Source organism: Oxyura jamaicensis, chromosome 1 (assembly GCF_011077185.1).
Source record: "Oxyura jamaicensis isolate SHBP4307 breed ruddy duck chromosome 1, BPBGC_Ojam_1.0, whole genome shotgun sequence".
In the NCBI taxonomy this organism is placed as follows: Eukaryota; Metazoa; Chordata; class Aves; order Anseriformes; family Anatidae; genus Oxyura; species Oxyura jamaicensis.
The window spans coordinates 72437554-72458080 of NC_048893.1; the positions used below are offsets into that span (position 1 = coordinate 72437554).

The 20527-nt window shown below is 39.2% G+C and overlaps 1 protein-coding gene across 7 annotated transcripts in view; it reads right to left on the reverse strand.

Moving 5' to 3' along the window:
• Window positions 1-1415: 1415 nt before the first annotated feature.
• Window positions 1416-20527, reverse strand: part of PARVG (parvin gamma) — a 34677-nt gene continuing 15565 nt past the window's right edge. For 2 of the 7 annotated variants that reach the window (XM_035310445.1, XM_035310462.1), the window contains 12 exons: window positions 18809-18908; window positions 18254-18318; window positions 15393-15495; window positions 14192-14332; window positions 13668-13783; window positions 11437-11492; window positions 10493-10515; window positions 8959-9020; window positions 8777-8845; window positions 7581-7682; window positions 3799-3871; window positions 1416-2611 (listed from right to left, as the gene is read on the reverse strand). In XM_035310445.1, the coding sequence (XP_035166336.1) occupies window positions 2532-2611; window positions 3799-3871; window positions 7581-7682; window positions 8777-8845; window positions 8959-9020; window positions 10493-10515; window positions 11437-11492; window positions 13668-13783; window positions 14192-14332; window positions 15393-15495; window positions 18254-18318; window positions 18809-18908 (990 nt within the window). In that variant the 3' untranslated portion in view covers window positions 1416-2531. Of the gene's footprint in view, window positions 2612-3798; window positions 3872-7580; window positions 7683-8776; window positions 8846-8958; window positions 9021-10492; window positions 10516-11436; window positions 11493-13667; window positions 13784-14191; window positions 14333-15392; window positions 15496-18253; window positions 18319-18808; window positions 18909-19351; window positions 19477-20527 lie in introns of those variants that run through there. The other 5 variants (XM_035310470.1, XM_035310455.1, XM_035310497.1 and 2 more) reach the window with 5 other exon arrangements.

The following is a 20527-nucleotide window of genomic DNA, read 5'->3' on the forward strand; positions in this document are numbered from 1 at the left end:
TCATTCTCATGACCCTCAGCGCCCACCACCAGAAGGCACCAGGCAAGTGCAGATGGGAGGAGTTTATGGAAATTATTTATTGGAGCTAATTTTAATACTAAGCGGGGACAGGTTATGCATATGTATAGGCGTACTGGGGAACCTCATGCATATGTAACTCTTTACTGTATATAACCAAAGCAAATTGCCACGTTAGGCACGCACGACTTTGGTGGGACTACCCTCCGAGCTGCCCAGTGCTGAATAAACATACCTACTTTACAGTCTTACTGTTTGTGGAGTTAGTTTTTAACATGACAGTTTCATACTGTTGTAATATTCTTTTTAGCTCTGTCAGTTTATATTTAGTATTCAAACTATGCCAAATCTGTGACTGTATCTTAAATGTAATGTACTTTTATATTCTGCACTGGTTTATGGAGTGGGTGCCTATCTTTTATTAGTGGGACCCTTTCTTTTATTAAATATCAAGAACCAGACTTGGTTCCCCTGACAAGAATCTGCAGAAGTGCAAGCACCGGATTTACATACACCAGGGGAGTGGGCCACAAAACTCAGAGTATGCAGAGAAAAATCAACGTTTCCTTAAGTAGTGATAACCTCCCAACCAGGCAGCACCAGCTAATCCTCCCCCCATGCCACCTTTACCCAAGGCATAGCCCAGAGGCTATAAAAAAGCCACACACTGGAAATGACTTCTGGTCACAAGCAACAGGGATGAAATTCAGGTTAACAGACTTGGTGGAAAAGGTTGCACTGCTACCGTATCTCTGCCAATCGCTCTCCTTCTCCCTCACCCCTACCCCCCACCAGAGACAGCGCAGTTTTACCTGCTCAATAATGACATATTGCACAAGGTGCTTATGATATTACAGCAATGGCAGCAGGGATCTGTGAAGCCAGAACAAACTCTAAAAGTCTCCCGGTGAACTGTTTGAGCCCATTAAGGAATAAAGCAAGATACCTATGGAGACTTGCACATGAAAGAACAAGTATTTCTGATTTAAGGCTTTCAAAATGTCACATACAACTAACTTGTGTTAGGGAAGCAATTTGATCTTGCAGTTCATTTGCACCACACATTTGGTTTTTCTCTGTAAAAATATAACAAGGTAGTTATTGGTGCAAAAAGGATTATGCTCACAGCAGTTTGCAGAATGCTTTCCTTTAGCAGCTGTGCATTATTACCATTTTCGAAGGCAGGACCTGAAGACTTATCATCATTGCTATCTAAGGATCTTTCTTTGGCTGGGTGATCAAGAACTAGACACAACAAATTCTCATCTGTTAATGTCACCACTTGCACTTAGTGTGCTTTGGTGTCTTGTTAATACACAGATAGAGGATCAGATCAGAGATCAAGTGTCAGATCCACTGACTGAAGGAAATTAAATCAGTTTAGATGGAAGCCAAAATAATATAAAAACTTTTTTGTTTTTTAATCAAATCCCAAGCTTTATGTAACACAAACATGACATAATTTTAAGGTCAAAGGAACTGATGAAGGTTTTGAAGGAGTTCAGATTTAAAACCTCAGAGAAAGAGCAAGGGTGACAATTGACATGAACTGTGGTTAGCTAGCTGCATCCAGGGGGGCCTGCTGCGTTGCGTGAGGACGTTTGCTGGACAAATGCAGCTAAGAAAGTCCCACAAGAGTTTGAGAGCCCCCGCATCATGACTATGCTGTCGGAAGTGGCAGAAGCTGAGTTTTGTTACTTCAATCAATGCTTCCCTCTTCTACCAGCTGCAGAGTAAGCCAAGCCAGGTTCTGTCCACCTCCGTCTGGAGGGAAATGCAGTCAGGTCAGTCTCTCCCGTAACATGCTTGACATCAACATTTTCGCTAGTCGCATGTTACACTAGGGCTGCAACAGGCTGAAGCTGACCAGTTTGGCATTAGCTTAGCAAGAAAATCAGGGCATCTTTCCATAGCTGTGCAGGTGACCCTTCTGTTACTAGTCTTACATCGGCATGTTATCGTAGGTCCCTTTTCCAGATTTGAGTGAGCAAGTGATGAAACTTTTATCAAAGACTTTGGTAAGTTATGATTTCATTTTGGCTACCTATTCATCTGGTGTCCAATCCACAGTCTCCTGTCTGAGAACAGCTGGCCACCTGTGTCAATAAGTTTTTGAATCTGAACTTTCATAGTATCTGTAATCTTCTGGGAGATGTCATGGTTGGTTATCCCCTTCTCCCATTTCCAGAGCAAACCAGAAGCAGAAACACACGGGGGTTGTAATAACATCTTTCATATTCATTTTCAGAAGTGAAGAATCCAGAATCTTTTACAAGCATGTGTTACACTTTGCAGCATTAGGGAGTCTCAGAAAGAACAAGAGAGGGAGACAAAGAGCTACAGACACAGAACTACACAGTTCACTGGCCCTGGACATGCACTAACTTCCAGTTATTCAGGATGTGTGAAACCTTGCACAAATACATATTTGAACATGCAATATTAATGCAGCAAGTGTCAAACACAAGTGCACGCACAATGGCAAACAGCATCCAAGTTCTTAGTCTTGCTCTTCATGTCTCTTTAGTCTTGTATTTGGAATACAAGCAATACAGAATCTGCATTGTAGACTTCATATCTCCTTTCACAATATCTGTGGATGCACAAGAAACAAACAAACAAAACAAAACAAAACAAACAACAACAACAAAAAAAAGATGGGATATGTTAGGAATCCCTGGAAGAGGAGGAGGCTGCAACTGCCAAAGAATCTTACACATTTGCCTGGTTATAACATGAATGTAGATGGTCTAATTGCAACAAAAAGCAAAACAGGAATCACAGAGTTAGCAATTTATTTATGTATTAAATGAACATAAGGAAAAGGGACCTTTCGCTGCACCATTTTGCTGGAAGACAGGATAAATAATGCATAGTAAGAAATAATTCTTACCTAGCTCAGAACAAGAGGACAGAGTAGATAATAGGACTTTACACCTTTTTTTTTTTTAATGATTCTTCTGTGGCATGACTTGTGTTGGGAATTACCTTTCACTATTTTTTGCTTGTAATGTTTCTATCATATTTTGCTGCTGTAGATTGTTTTTTGTTGTTGTTGTTGTTTTGTTTGTTTGTTTTTCTTTTAGTTTTCAGCTTCTGTGTTCTTGCTAGGCAACCTGCTCTTGTGTTTAATAATTACAAAGGAAAACCATAACTGATTTAGAGAGTTTACTGTTCTTATTACATTGTTGTAAATCACCAGAAGAAACATGAACAATGAAACACCAGCAGATAAGATCCTTTAACAGTAAATAGTGTAGCTGTAATAAGTACCTCTAAATCATATTAAATTCAATCACTAGCTGAGGATTTTCCCCATGACCTACCAGCTATTATAGCTGTAAGTAGAGCAGTCAGTCTTTCTGATTCTCAGGACATCTTCTGAAATGTGTCTTCCCACATAAAACAAGTTTGTTTTTAAATCACTAAAACATTTTTGAGATAGGAAAATGGCTTTCCCTCCAGCTCAGCTGCTGTACTTTAACTAACAACTGTCACTGTTCTAAATCTGTAAAAAATACTGACTTATTAAACGGTTTAAGTTTAGTGTAAAGTTACAAATGTTATAACAATGCAACATTTTTAGCATAGGAATAAAAATTGTTCAAAAACAATTTTCAGCTTTATTATTATTCATTCTGAGTGAGGAGCTATCAGGCAGTCATATAATAAAATGCATGAGTGCCACACTGCAGAACCTACTTTATTCAATTACTCAAACTTTTGCAAGCCAGGATGTTAGCGATTCTATTCCAGACAAGTCTGTGTGTCATGACTCACCTTCAGAGTTCACAGAAAAATTTAGAAGACCTCCATCTGTCAGCAAATCCAATGCAAGGTTAACGTTGTGAAGCTGTGGATGAGAAAGGGAGAGATCAATATAACAGAAAGTACTTTCTATCCAGCAGCACAGCGGACAGGATGCTTTCAAAAGCATTTCTCTAATAGCTGGAGTAAGATACTGATTCATAAATGTGTACTCACTTGTTTAGTTTTGATGGAGGTGCTCTTCAGAATTTCTATCAATTATCACATAAAATCAGATGTAAAATCCATCTCCAACAAACTGTATCCCATGAGGTGGGAAGAACAATCCATTTATTTAAAAATAGACCTTGCATGTGAAAGCCTTGTGCTAATTGATGTTTCCATGGGGAAAAGAGGCTAGATTCATAACTGGATCTAATAGATGCATGGAATTTATTTATACTTATTTTTAAAAATTAAAATTAAAAAAAATGTCCATATGCTTACTGCATTTGGAACTATATATATATTTATATATAAATGAAGTAAAAAGATGTCTATATTTCATTAAGAATTACAAAGATTAGAAACCTTCTGATCAGCTACATTTGGGAGATACAAGTTTCTGCTTTAATGTATGAAGATGTATATGCATGATAACAGTAGTGATGATATCCTTAATATTACTCAAGAGAAATCAAGCATACCTCTATGAATAAAGGTTGAGATTCTTTTCCTGATTATTTTTTCTCTCGTTTTTCTTTCACTTCCCCACATAAAAGTAGCACCAAAGGCATATGCAGTAATTATGAATGATATTTTAAAATAATATAATATCCCACTTAGTAAGCTTCTCACTAGCTTAAGGGCAGCTGTTTATTTGGATGGTAATTAGCAGGCTCCCTTGCTCTAATGAAGTACCTGTAAGAACTTCCAATTGTTTCTTCATACATTCCTTAGACTAACAAGCAATTTATCCTTCAGGAGGTACATCATAAAACACTGCCATGCTGTTCCCTATTATCTTCTGACAACAAGCACTGGGCTCCCACGTGCCAATAAAAAAACGTGTGCTCTGAAGTGAAGTAACGGATTTCTGTTTTACCAGGTTCTGTGATATACAAGTAACTGAGACTGACAGTTTGAACTCAAGCTTGTTTTCTTCCTTTCACAGTCAGCATACAGGAGAGCTTAGGCTCATACACATCTAAACACTTTTCTGATCAGAATGAATAAATAAAATGTTTTCTTATTTAATCAGCACAGGTAAAAGGGTCACATTTTTCCCTTTGTAAGCATATAAGATTTACAAGGAAAGATAACATGCAGATTTCAAAATAAACCTTCAGACAGAAATACTGATAACTACCATCTCCTTACCAGTGTTCACCCCTGGTTCCAGCCTGACACATTTAATGATTACATCCTTTGTCTCAGGACATATGCTTTTCTATCAACATGAGAATACAGGTCTAGACCTTATTTACAATTTCTTATAATTCTAATTGTTTGTAACAAACACCCAGAAAACCTGCACCAAATCTACCCACTCACAACATGGACTTCTTGCACCTGCAGGCCAGTCACCTCCAGGATTTTGGCTCCTTCTTTCCTCAGCTCTCCGGTCCCTCTAATGTCCTCCTTGCCCTTTTCATTTTTTGTTTTTGTTTTCCTCTTCAGTACAATTTCTTTAATCCCAGTTCCCTCTCCTTGTGATTCACGAGGTGTATGTATCAGCTTTGAGCTTCAAGCTTCCAGCTTGAGTGAAAGTTGATGCACCGCACTGATCTCAATGGCGTGCATGGTTGTCACCATTTTTATAACACAAATTGCATATTTTAAATCTTAGCAAAGGTTATATTTTCACACTTTATTGTACCAATTAACATCAAAAATGACAGGGAGGAAGACGCCACATGGGAATTGAAAGATATATTTTATATACAAATGACAGTTGAACCATGGTAGTTCAATATTTTTAGCTATATTGTCATCCTGCCTTTTTTTGTTATAAGCAAACAGAGAAGAAATAAATGGTAAATATCACTTTGGCAAAATGTTCAACTACAAGTTCAATACTTTAAAGTAACATTGCTAGGATGTGTAGTATTGTATCGAACCACTATACAATCCCATTGTATCCCCTTCTCTGGGGCCAGTGAACAGCACATACAACCATGTAAGAACTAGAAGGTCTGAGCTCTGGTTTGTACCTAATATTTCAGGACATCTCATTTCTTGAAAAAGATCTGTAAGGCCTGAATAGGGCTAATCCAAAAAGAAAAAGATTGCCTACAAAATATTAAATGAAACAAACAAACAAACAAACAAAACAAACAGTAATCAAATTCCTCTGAATGAAGTTACTAGAAATGTTAAAAATTTACTTCTAATTCAATGAACCAGAGCACACCGTTTTGAAAACAGGGCAGAGGAAGAGAAACAGAAGGAAAACAAATGCAAGTAAGTGCTTTGATTTTATTTGCCCCAACCCTTCAAAATACGTTTTCCTGTTCTGAATCATCTTAGATATAAAATCTAAATTTTCCTAATACCTTTAACAGTCATCAGCTTACAACAATGACTTTTGACAAAATCTGAACCTAGGTCTCAGACATTTGTGCTTTTAAATGTTTTAATAAAAAGCCCCATAGAAGTACTTATTATTTAGTAAGGGACCCCTGAGAATTTTCATCACAGATAAATAGTGCCAGGGTGATTAATTGTGGTTAGACTGGGAATCAAGAGAAAGATTCATTTGTGTGGGAAACCCCAAATGCAAATCACATCAGAGGAGAGATTCCCATCTCAGCCAGCTCTCAAGCAGAAAGGATTTGACACATTTAACCTTCAGAGATCTAAATTCACACAATCCAGAAAAAACAGCCAGGGTTTGATATTTTTCTGAGCTATCCAGTGACTCATGGGAAAAGGTTTTGCAGTCTTCACTGATTTTATGGTGCTCAGGCAAACAAAACCATCAACATAGCTAATGGTCATTATTGGTCAGCTTCCTAGAAGTGCCAGTGATCCAACATGGGCAGAAACTGAACTTTTGTCTCCTCTGTGATCCTAGCCACACAACAGACAACTTGAAAAGATTTCAAATATCCCAAAATATTTCAATATCATAGATCTGTGGATGAGACTTTCACAGCAGCATCCCAGCATCTACTACATCTTCTAGCTGATCCCTTTTTTCATTTGGAAGCACTGATAAAATATGCCTGTTGGAGGCTGAGAATGGAGCCAGGCAAAGCTGGCTGGGTAGATTACAGCTCCCAGACTTGGGGGAGGAAAAGATTCTCAAGAGCTTCTGAAGCACAGAGGGGACTTTCAAAATGTTCTGGTCATGTCTCAATTAAGGTATATTTTTAGGATGGCATAAGGGAAGCTATATGGATCCAGTTCTGTTTTGCACAATATGTCATCTGGTTAAAGATGTCAGTTGTAGGACAGACTTGTAAGAGGATAGCACATCAGTTCCCTGCCACAGAGAGCCTCTGATTTTCACTGGAAGGCTTCAGAAGCATGTATCTACCTAAATAAATGCAAGTAATAATAGTTTGCCTCACACGAGACAATAATTAGTTTCTGAAGGAGAAAACAACCTGTCCCAAACTAAGTACTACAACAGTACCTAGTGCCTCCTTTTGGATTGTCCCAAAGAACTACTAGCAAACACCATGCACACATATGACTTTATATGCAGCAGGAGTAACAGTAAGACATAGGGCTCTTCACTGGCATATGGAAGCAATAAATACACAACATGTTTGAAGCTTCAAGCTCTAAGTGATTAAGTAACAACTTACCATCTCTGCGGTGCTAGCTGGAGTCAGGAAGAAATCCTTTAAATTCAGAAAGTAACCCTCCAGTTGTCCAATTAACAGCAGTAAGATAACACCATCTGCAAACTAGAAGAGGAACAATCTGAATATTATTTATTATGTGGGGTTTTAGTAAATTCCTCAGATAAATGCCATTCTAGTGATAAAGGAATTGCAATGGTACTCTGGCAACCAGACAGTCCACTGACTCAGCTTCCTTGACCTCTTAGACAGTGAGCTTCGTATGTACTTACGTAACGCTGCTAAGCTCATATTAGTAAAAATACGACCTTGCAAAAGGACAGCTATTAAAACAAATTGTTCCAGATGTGAAAAGACTTCAGATGACCACAAGCAGCAAACACGTGACTACGCTTTTGCCTAGGGGCTGAGATTTATGACAAAACCCTCTCAGAACTTCCTTCCTCACAGCTGCCCACCAGGAAAACCCAGAAGAGCAATGGAGCATGGGCTCACTCCTCATCTATGCAGTGTAAATCACAGGGACTGACACTGCATCCAGGGGCTGAGTGACTGAAGCAAAGCAGGACTTGATGGCTGATTTCTTCTGCCATTAGAGTGCATGTGTCTGCAGAAGCAGAGAAAGAAAACGCCACTGGGGATGTCCCCGAGTTCATGTTTGCTCACTCCCCAAAGACAGCCTAGGTGTGTTTATGGTACCTGGGAAGGTGATCCTCAGGTACCCAATGAGCACTTCTGCAACTTCATGGACTCTAAAGAAGCTTGATGTTCAGAGGATGGGGCTTTGAAATTTAATGAAAATCAGGCCTTCCTACCCTAAAGCAAATCCATCATTAAGGATCACCAAACACCAGCAACCAACCTGGCTTTCAGTGTAATTGTCAGAACAAGACTCATTTCCATCCTGACAGAAAGAGTATTCAGGAGTTCTCTGAAAATAGGACTCTGAAAAGCAGGACTCTGAAAATTACTCCCTGTAGCATTGCAAGGACCATGCAGTATTCAATACAACATTATATTTTACCACTACTTATTAGCTTCAGAAACTTCAGAGACTGAAGCCTGATGTCCTAACCCAAAGCTAGAAATAATTGTGATGTTGCCAAGTTTAAAATTGCTACAACAAAAAGGAGGAAACCTAATGGTAAGAGGAAACACTCGAATGACAAAATATGTTGACATACAGCTCAGTGGGCTACCTGAGATTCCATGTCTTTCACATTTAATCCTAATTTTCCAACATGCTGGTTGACGAATTGCAAAAATACCTAAAGAAAAAATAAGGGGAAGGAGAGAGGGGAAGGAAGGAGAATTTTATTCAGTGAAATTATGAATTATGTTTTACCCTACAGATTTTAATGTCAAAGAATAAATAAATTACCTTTTTCACACCATCCAGTCTATCTGGAGCACGGCTAAATAATTCATCAAAGGCATCACCTGCTGTATCAAAACAACATTAATTGGTATTATTTGGAACAACTGTCAGATCAGAGGTATAAGAAGGCTTGAGGAAAAAGGTGATCACACCTTATAAGCCAGGGAAGAAAAAAAAATATATAGGGAGAAGGGGAAAAAATTCTGCTTTTGGATTTAACACAGGACAGTAGTAGAGGCTTCCTTTTAGCCTGATTACATCAGTAAAAAACAATTTGCTTCATTCAGTTCTCCCATTTTCACCTGCAGAAATTCTCAAGATCTGTGCTGCACCAGTTCTAGCAGTAAAACGAATTGTGGAGTGGGTTTCTACAGTGCAGGAAAGCAAGCACAGCTTTGCTTAAGGAAGATTCCTCCTAAAAGCCAGGAACAGAGAAGCTGTGAAGGAGCTTCATTGGGTTTGCCCTCCCTCCCTGTTAGGCTGTTGCTGCAGGAGTGCTGTTAAAAAACAGGTGGATCCATCATGGCTCTGAGCCGCAGTCTGCAGCCTGCAACAGTCTGGCCAACTAAAGAGCCCTCTTCTGGAGCTACCCTCTGGGACTTTGCTCTTTGTTAAGCAAGCTGCTTTAAAAACAGAGACAGCATTCTAAAGAGTGAATTTCAGATTTCTCTTTCCAGCAGAATCAGCCTACTGGAAGAAATACTTAATTACAGCTTTTTTTCATTATTTCAGCCCACACTAGAGACCACTCAGCAGAATAAGTGATAAATGCATATTAAATGATACATTTTGCACTCTGCAAATGATTAAAATGTTAACATAAAGGGCACAGCAGAGAATTAAACAGTTGCACTGATTCACTGGGGATGAAATGTGCTCCTTTCCAGAAAGGAGGAGCAGCTCATGGTATACAAACCAAAAGCCTCACACCAAAGCTTAAGCAGTGCCTATACTTCCTGCATGCTTTGCACACGTGGACATTTTTCACTTCAGGTGTTTCATGTCCCTCAAAAGCCCTAAGGGTAAAAACTCTGTGGAGGCTGCTTGTTCTACTGAGCTGCCTCCCACCAGCAGATTCCAGAATCTCATCTGCAAGCTGTAGAAAGGAAATGACATTGGAACTATTTACAGGCAATGAGAAGCTCAATCCTCGTGGCACTGTGCTCACAAGTAGTTCCAACAGAGAGAATGTGATCAGTGCACACTGATTATTTCTTTTAATTCAAGGCATACTTTGTCTCTTACTCGGGGCTTCTCTGCTGGATCATCAACCCACTGTATCATTCCGTCTCACAACCTATCCATATTTTGCCTGCATCCCATGGGCAAAGCAACCACCCCATTTCCAAACTATATTGTGCTGATCTCAACAGACTTTAACAGGAGACATTTGGAAAAAAGTCCTAGGAGAAATCCATGAATCTTCACTAAATGTAGTGGGAACACACTGATTTTTTCATGAGGTAAAAATGATCAGAATCTCAGACATAATAGAGCATAATAGAGCAACACTGTATTTGGCAATGCCAATACTTACTTGACTGCTCTTCTAAATTTTCTCTAGATGTGCAATAAAAAGAAAGAATTAGAAAAAGCATTCATCACAACTAATCTTATTCATAAACAAAGCTTATCTGGACCATCAGGTGTCTTGTAAAGCAGGAGATACAGTACAAAATGCCATTAACTTTATGTTAGAATAACTTTCCAACAGACATTTTTAAACACACTATATATCCGTGTAGGCACCTGGAAGCATATGAGTTTTTAACTGGCCTAATAAACATTTATTTTATAAGCACAATCTGTAATAACCTCTTTCAATAAGCTGCTCATGACATTAGAATTTGAAGATGTTCTAACATATAAAAGATTATAGTAGAAAAATCTGTTTCTAGTTCTTGGAATGATCTCCGTATTTTCTCAGTGTATAAACAGTATCCTACTACTCAACTCCTTTAATAATCACAGTGCCTCACAAACTCAGCAAGCTCAAACCTTATTTCTTCAACAGTAGAATAAGGAAAAAACTGACTCATTTATCTTAAATAATGGACACAATAGCAGTGAATTAATAGTAGATTTAAGCTACTGTGACTTTATAAAATTTCCTGTTTATTTGGGGACATATAAATTCACAGTACTAGATGACTATTACTATATGTTACTATAGGCAATAGTTACCATGTTACTATGTACAAGTTACTATGGCAATAACAACCTCAGAAATACTTATATACATTCTCTTAAAGAAGTTTAAATAAAGAGTAGAACAGGAGGGTATTATAACCTAATACCCATTCTGAAGAGAAAAAAAAAAAAAAAAAAAAGAAACCAGAAAGAGTTCACATGCATATATGCATGTCTGGTTTCATGATTTTTGTCATCAACGTGATCCCAGCTATTTTTTCTGAGGGGGAAAATACCCACAGTATTTCCTTTCTGATTGACAGTGTACAAACCAGATATATTCCTTCTTACTTGCTTCCTGTGATATATTCCACTGCACTTGTTGTCTTTAATCCTTTGGAGGTGTTCTGTTAAACAAAAAAAAAGTATTTTTGGTTTAGTTACACAAAAAAATCTGAAAGCATTAATCACACTTTCACAAACTGTTTGCTGTCTTAAATGATTACCAGAGAGCATTTATTTAAGAAGTCCAGTACAATTAGTATAAGCACTTTCAGACGTTGCTGCTCCCTTCTGCTCTCTTCACTCTTCAACCAGAAATTACCTGTTTCCCCAACAGAGGAAGCCAAAGGAAAAGCATGAGGCCCCTCAGCTGGTGAAGTTCAGAGACTGACGCGTTCACTTGGAGCCTTGACGAATGTAATAAACTGTTCAGAGCAGGCACTGATTTATTTTGCGAGCCTCCCTGCATTAACTGTTCGGTTTTAGAGCACCTGAGATGCTCACCTCTGTCTTGTGACAGCGTTGCTGCACAGCCTGCCACCCATCAAATCTTCTTGCAGAGGACTTAGGTTTGGTGGGTTGCTTAGATTTAAGATGGCGATTCTCACTATTTCTGAAGGTACTTTGGGCCTTTGTTTACACAATCACAGAATCATAGTAGCATTCAGGTTGGAAAAGACCTCCAAGATCGTCTAGTGCAACCCTTAACCTAGTACTAAAGTCCACCACTAAACCACGCTACTAAGTTCTACATCTACACATTTCTTGAAGACCTCCAGTGATGGTGACTCAACCACTTCACTATTCCAGTGCCACACAACCCTTTCAGTAAAGAAATTTCTCCTAATATCCAACTTAAACCACCCCTGGTGCAACCTGGGACCATTTCCACTCATCTTATCTCTTGGTGCTTGAGAGAAGAGCCCAATCTCCCCGTTGCTACAACCTCCTTTAAGGTAATTGTAAAGTAGAATAAGGTCTCCCCCAGGCCTTCTTTTTCTCCAAACTAAACAACCCCAGCTCCCTCAGCCACTCTTCGTAAGACTTGTTTTCTAGATCCTTCACCAGCTTCATTGCCTTTCTTTGGGCACAGTGTGTTTATGACCTCGTACCTTTTTCCATCTGTATATATCACCTTCCTCAACAATTTTTCCTTCATGCCCTAAGACACTCTCAATCCCCTTTTCTAAGCCTATGCCTCATGGGCTTTCCTCACTTTTCACCTAACAATTACTGTTCCACTGGGTGCATTAATTTCTCCTATGAAGAACCAGCTCATAACCCATCATCTCCATAGCTACTCCTCTCTCTCTCTCTCTCTGTTTATGTCTCACGGCTAATATCCATTGCCGATGCTGCAGTTTCATAGATAATCCCGCCTGATTTCTGCACAGCTGGGGCACTTGCAGCTGCATAGGGCACTAGAGGGAGGGCTCCTTTACACAGAGTCTGACTTTTCACTGATGGGATGGATCCACATGACAGGAGCATCTGACTGTGGCACAGCAGCAAGCAATTAGACTCCAATTAGATATTAGAGGGTCTATTTGTGCCTAAGTGGTAGGCTGGGATGGGTTCCAGAAGAGGCTGTCCCTGCTGGACACTTTGAAACCTCCTGAAGGAGGTTAAGTGCATACATGGTCCCAGTTCCAATTATGATCCTCCAAAGAGGCAAAGTGTTAAGTAATGCCATACAGTGTGCAGGGCTTCCAACATGATTGAATTGCAACCATACTGTTAAAACTGTGACACAGCGGTGCTAATTTTTGCAATTGTATCCCAGATTGTGGGCTGATGTTCTCTTGAAGTCCCAGAGCTGTTTTTAAGAAACACAATAGAGGAAGATAGCATGTAGATCTCAGCTTGTAGAGAAAAATATCAAAATGTGACCCTAATGGACAGTAAAGACTCCCTTCCACTACAGAAATAAATCATCAGAATTAAACCAATGTCATGATCAAAGAGTGCAGGCTTCTATTTTAAAACACTTAGAGATAGCACCAACAAAATTTCCTCTTTTTTTTTTTTTTTTTTTTTTTTTTTTTACAGAGATCAACAGCTGTTTTCAGTTTGAACCATCCATTTTTGGATAAAGGAGAAAAAATGCCATAATGTTTCCATCCTTTTAAAGTTACAGCATCTAAACTGAGCACAAAATGACGGTCTTGTCATTTAATTAAAAGGCATAGTTCACAGAAAATAAAAATCTCTCTTTTACAGCCACACACGTTTCTCCCTAATTCTAAGCAAACTAAGTCTTGTGAATGGTCTCTAGGATCTTCAGTGACAAATATAATTACCTCAATGGTGATTGTTTCCACTCGAACATTTGGAGGAATAGCCAGACTGGGTTGGAAGTGCTTTACTATTGCGACCAGAAGATGCAGGGTGCTCAGTAAGTCCTTTGTTAAGATAGCTATTCCACGTAAAGAAATAAAACAACATTTAGTGTGCAAAACAATTAAACCTCATCATAATATCCTAAGTAATATCCCTGTGCAGAGCATCCCAGAGTCATCAAGGGCTATAGCACAGGCAGGACATCAAGTTGGGGTTTATATCATATGACGATTCAGCAATAACACAAATTAAAAATCCTTTCTGTGAGACATACACAAGGATGTTGAGGGCCGTTAAGCCACAATCTCAGAGGATGGAGTTGCACCCAGTCAGCATCAGATATTCCTGTCTCACTTGTGATTCAAATAGTAATTGCAAACAGATCGTTTAATTACTGTTCTGGCACCCCTTTGCCTCACGGCAGTCTTATAGCCAGGGAAGCCCTGGGATTAATAATTTTGTCCCATTTCACTTCAGAACCTACATTCCACACTCCATTTCAGCTGACTTTCATCCAGTTGCAAACACTTATCCATAGCTTCCAGAATCACGGAGAGTTTCTGCCGCTGCTTTTTTTCTGTTAATGCGATCTTGTCAACATCCAGCTTGAGAGATCCTAGTTTTTCTTTGACAGAGAGCCCATATGAATAAGGATGCATTTAACACCACCACAGAGAATATATATATATTTATATAAAGTCATAATAAAGCACACAAAGTCTTGCTTTAAATCCCAGTACCATTTAATAGGTTCCATGTCACAGACCCATGACCCACAGGCATATGCCTTGTTAAACTCATGAACTCTCTGAAAGCCTCAGTAAAATCAATGAAGCTCTACTCACAGGGAAGTACTCAGCCCATTCCTTACAGCAGCATCCCCCATCCACACCTTGCACTCCACATTGCTCCTAGGAAATAGTGGAAGCTACCGGAATCTGTCGAGTGAATCTTTCCTGGGGATACTGCACAAAGGCCATACCAATTCACATATATAGAAGAAATTCCAGCTCAGGCAAGAAAACTATGAAAATAAGCCATTTGAATTCACACTACTTTCTTCAGCCTTGGGAAAAAGAAAATATGACTTGAAAGGCATCCCCAAAGAGAGTGAAAGGAGAAAGAAAAATAAAGCAGAAACAGGAGAGATGGAGAAACAGAAATGGTTCAAGAGGCCGTTCCAAGAGGGCACATATAAAAGCACATTGTAGTATACAGACAGAGCCTCTTAGATTTTCACCAGTTCCAGCTCAGTGTATTAGACCTGGAACCATTTCCTTCCTTTTTTTATTATTTTTTTTTATTATTTTATTTTATTTTATTTTATTTTTTTCCAAGCTGGAAAACATATAAATTATAGTGCTGATCCCATGATCCCATCCAATGTTTCTGGTAGCATCACAAGTCACTTTTGTACTCTAGGCTTATGAACTCCTCCCTCCCTTCAGAAGGATTCTAATTTCACACTTCCAAGTTAACTTTTTTATTATGTTAACTAGCAGCCAAAAAGACTTTCTGAGAAGAAAAATAATTGTATAAAACAATAGTGGATCATCAGGCATTTGTTCAGAATTACCATTATCGCAACTCATTCATAGCTTTTTCCATTCAAGAGGATGTTTATTCTTTCTTCAAAAAGTTCCTCCAAGATTTATTTGCAAGCTCAAGTCAAAGAGGCAACTTACCAAAGAGATGATGAAGTACCAGTCCATCGTACAGATCTTCTTCCAAACTTTTAACTACTATGTGCTCCTGTTTCAGAGTTGTGTTAATCCAGTCAATCAATAACTGTGGAGGAAAACAAAGCAGCTGAGAATTAGACTCTTGTTGTTTGGACAAGTCCTCAGTGCTATGCTGTGTTTCACCTCATTCTTTCATCCCTTATCTCACATTTCATTTTGCCTTCAACCTCTACTTCTTTTGTGGTTCTTGGTTCTTTTACAAAGAAAAGGAAAGTTAAGTGGCAGTTGGTTCTCCCTAATAATGCAATGCTCATTGGCCAAACTGAGGCAAATTTTTAAGTGTGCTATACGCCTCAAGTTATATTCCTTTGAATTTTGTAGAAATAGACATACAGATAGAGAAGCAGACCCTAGTCCCAATTCTATTAGGGAAAAGGCTTCAGAGTAGACTTTCCACCCTCTGCCTATATTAGACCTGAGATAATTCACACACAAAAAACGGTTTGTAGGAAAAGAGGCTTCACTCATTCTGTGAGCTGTTTCCTGTAAGCAGGAGACCAAAATAGCTCCTCAGTATTTCTCCAATTACCTTCTTTACCCACACATGCTAATATAAAGGGAAGAGGATTTGCTGAAGCAGAACTGAAAAGCAGCAGCACCAGCCGGTTGTTAATAAGAACCTCTTTCAAAGGGATGGATATTGCTCATATTGATATTGTTATAACTGCAAGTGAATATTTGGAGTTTGTTGTACTGACAACACCCTCCTTACTTGCTGTCAACAGAAGACAATTCATAGCAAATCCCTGTAAGGTGGCCAACAGTAATAAAAATATAAGAAATGGTTTGTAAAAATAAAATATAGATCTCTGAGATGCTTGAAACTGCTTGAGGGAAAAAAAAAAAAAAAAAAAAAAAAAAAAAAGCCTAGCTCAGGCACTTCCCTGAACTGAGGAGCTGACAAAGCATGTGTGGCATACTTCCTCAACTAAGAAGTATACACTTCTAAAGCAGAAAGCTGTGCTCCTCAGATTGCAGGTTAAGATCTGGTGATGCTGTAGATGTGCAAGGGATAAACCTGTACCCCAAGTGTCACAGTACAGGCAGGTGGAAGTCAGAAAAGCAGAAAGTACTGCTAGACATGGATGTTTGAGATTCCTCATTGGCTACCTCAGCCCTTCACAGCCATGGCCACAGTCTACAGCTCAGACAATTCTTTCAAGCCCAGTTATTGGGGCTCTACTCAGCTGTAGAGCAGAGTTGTGTCTAAAAATGAGTAAATCTGAAAAGGAATATTAAAGACATTTGCTACTGGCTTCTAAATGTAACCATATTCTCTTTTACATGCTGGTCAATATTGATAGTCACTGCAGTGAGCCATTTCACATTTCCTAGTTCCCAAAAGCCCTTCAAAACAAAAAATGCAATGCAAAACAGTTATTTTCCCAAGTGAGTTTCTTTGATTCCCTTTTTCTTCCCCCCTCTATGTCCATCCCCCCCCCCTCCAACTTCTTCTTTGAAGGAGCCACAAACTCTTCAGATCAAGAAGTGGCACTGGTGGGCACCCAGAGGATTCTGTCTTTCAGGTCCCAATTTCTACCTCCCCATCTTCCACAGAGAGCAAGTTAGACAATGAAAAACACTCTCAGGAGTCTCTGAGAGGAAATAGATTAAGCACTGAAACTCACAGAAATCTTCATATAGCGAGGAAATCTCTTAATTTTTGGCAGTCTGTAAATAACAAATACAGTGTCTCTGTAGACAACATAATTGCATTTTGCAGCACTACCTTTTAGATTTTCTCTTTCATATAAAAACATTGTGAAAGCCTGACACAAAAATTACATCTTTTTGATCAAATGTGCATGAAGGCTTAAGAAAACATAATATAGAAGCACACGTATTTATGGATTTATGAATGCCATATAACACACACATCAGCACAAAGCTTAAGCTTGTTTTTGCAATATTTACAACATTTTTAGTACCTCCATAATGCAAGAAGTGCTGGTCTCAAAGGAGACATGCCACTTTTCTTCCAGGAAATTTCAGTATGCTAGCCTTCCCCTGGGCTATGGCATTAGAAAAACACAGTGATTGAATGCACAGGGGGAATTTTCAAAATTGCTTGGAAATAAAGCACTTTCCTGTAAAATAGGATTCATCCTTCTCAGCTACCTCAAGCAGACAATGAACTGCACAACTGCCTGAAGGCTTTACTCCTGAATTCCAGTGGTGACTTGCACATCCTCATCCCTTCTTATTCGGCTCTATCTTATCCCCTTCAGGCTGCACCACAGCTTGCCCGAAGCTGGCTGTCACTGGCAGCCAGCAGACAGGAGGCAGAGGACAAGAGAGAAGACGGCTGCCAATCAGCACAGCAATCACACAGTTTGTTATCATGGGATCAGAAGAGCCAATCTGCATGTATTCAAACATCTCCCATAAGTCACAGCAAGTGTTGACGTGGATTTGCTTTCAATCACAGCCAGTTGGATTCCTGTTGCCATTATGCTACTGATACAGCGAAGTTGCAACCAGGTACTTCTGGTGCAATTCATCTATATGTCCCAGGTTAAAAGAGAGATTATGCAAGGAACTCAGTTTTTAAACCTACCCTCCATTTCACACACAGCAGTGACCACTCTGGTGCGATATCAGCACTCAAAAGCTTGATGTTGCACTTGGCAAAAGCCCTGGCTCCCTTGTGCACAGATCAAGTGCCAGCACCAGAACATGTCCACATCCTCAGAGAGGGTGGGACCAGAGCCAAGGAGACAGGTAATTTACATGGCTGAGCAGCCATGCAGCAGGTGATAGCAACCCGAAGTGAGGGTTCAGTGCTATAGCAAAAGAAATGGTACCAGTTTTAACTCCTCCAATTTGGGATTGATGCTTGCAGTGGGTTTTATGAGTTTCTTCTTCTCTCCTATGAAAGGAAGCAAACAAGATCCATTAAAATTATCAGACATGACTCAAGTTTCCTATAAAATCTGCTGTTGGTTTTACATTATCCGGTATCACTGACATACGTAGAAACTGTCATTTTTTATTTTAACTGAGTCTCTGTGAGGAAGAAAATGGCTTATCAGACTATTATGACTGCTGTCAGAAATTATGTTTCAATATAATTCAAATCAATTAAATCTACAGGGACAATTCTGGAAACGAAGAAAAAAAACTTGGGCATGTATAAAATTTAAATCTGAGTTAAAGGATCAGCTAGAAGTTCTGTCACTTCTTAATGATCTGCCTCAAGAGAGTCAGAGGCTAAATTAACACACAGAGTTTACTTGTTGCTGATAAAGCCATAGGAATGCTGCTGAAAAATAAACAATTCATTTGTAGTGCAAGTTTTCTGCTTAGCAATTCAGGTCATTCCTTAGACCTTTCTCTATCCTGGCTCACAAAGTATGTACCTGGAGTGATGGCATTCTCAACAAGGAATTGATTAAGGGTAGGAGGCTGTGTAAACACATTTAAGATGTCTGGATCCATTGTATTTTCACTCCTGGTAAACTGGTAAAAGATAAAGGGGAAAGGAAACACGAGTAAATAATACATTAAAAGATCAAAGTGAATAATAGGAAGAAAACAAACTGAAGGGTTGATTTTCTTAGTTACTATTTGATGACCTATGGATTACTTCTAAAAACAATCTGAAAATACCTTCATTTTTTCTGCTAATATTCAGACTACTGGGGGAAAAAAGCTCTTTAGTACTAAAACTTGTCTTAAATCCAACCATTTCATTTGAATTAGATTAGTAAAATCCTATTTCAACCGAATTAAGAAAAAGCTATCAGTTTTCTTGGTATCAATACACATATGCTATAAAAATGATCAATACTTAAGAATTATTAAACCAAGAATGTGGCAGTTAAATTAGAGACAAGCTTATAAATATAAATAGTTTCCTCCACTAGACCATCTGACATATTTGTGGAAAAAGAATGGCATACTTCTGGGTATACAACCCCAACTTCATGTTAGAAGCACAAGCTGTTGCACAGCCTCTCCAGTATTTGTACTTCATACACAGATTGGAAAACAACTTTCCTACCCAATCCAGTTGTCCTGAAATGAAAGCAGAACAGCACTACATAACACAGAAATGAAAATTCCTCGTCAACAAACCCCAAACTATGGGCGAGGTTTTCCGAGATGGCTAGGAGTCGTTCAGAAGGACAGCAGAAGCCAGAGAATGGGGCTGTGGGAGCAGGGCAGAGGCCACATAACCCTCCAAAGAAGTCCCATCAAACAGAAGTTCACAAATAAGAGGTTGGCAAGAGTATCTCCTACTTTTCTCAAAGCCTCATATCCAACCATAGTGCAAGCAATGACAAGTCTGAATTTTTAACCACATGTATAAGTTTCCATGCATAAGGCTGTGCCATGCTGCCTACACAGCACAAAAGTTAGAGCCAGGCTCTACAGGCATTTTACAAGAGTAAGAAATGTCCACTTTTAAGTGCTTGCTTTTGTAGTCTTCATGTTTATGTAAAGGTTATTTGTTCAAGCCTACAGGACTAAAAAAACTAGGATTCAGCTTGGAAAAGTGTAAAAGTTAGGGACAGCAGTAAATGAGTGGTCTCTTTTAAAAATAGGCGCAAAAAAGTAGGATGACTCTTCATTAAACCAATGGTAAGTTAACTTCAGTGCAGAAGAAAGCAGAATTACATACTGCAACTGTATGTAAATGATTGCCTGCAGAGGTGAGAGGACTACAGACGGTTTGTGTCTCTGAATCCTGGACTATCATGGCAGCATCTGCACTAGCACAGGCCAGAGGTCTCATCCCTCCTGACAGTCCTAATCTCCATGAAAACCAGAGCAGAGCAGACAGCAATATGAGCACCAGGAAGGCTTTTTACACTCCTTTGAACCATGCGTTCCCAGCTGCTGGTGGAAGTGGGGCTCCAAGCAGGATGGATGGCTGCTCTCTAACCAATAGTTAGAGGACTCCTACTGTCTACCTGAGACACCTAAATTAGGAGCTGTGACTCTCAAGGCTCCCTGTGTAGTCAGTAGCACCTTTAAAGAGCAACCCAGAGCATTTAAATGAGGGTCTTACCCCAGCTTGCATTTTTCAGCTACTCCTTCATGCTGTTACCAAAAAGACAGTCTGAGCTGCTAAG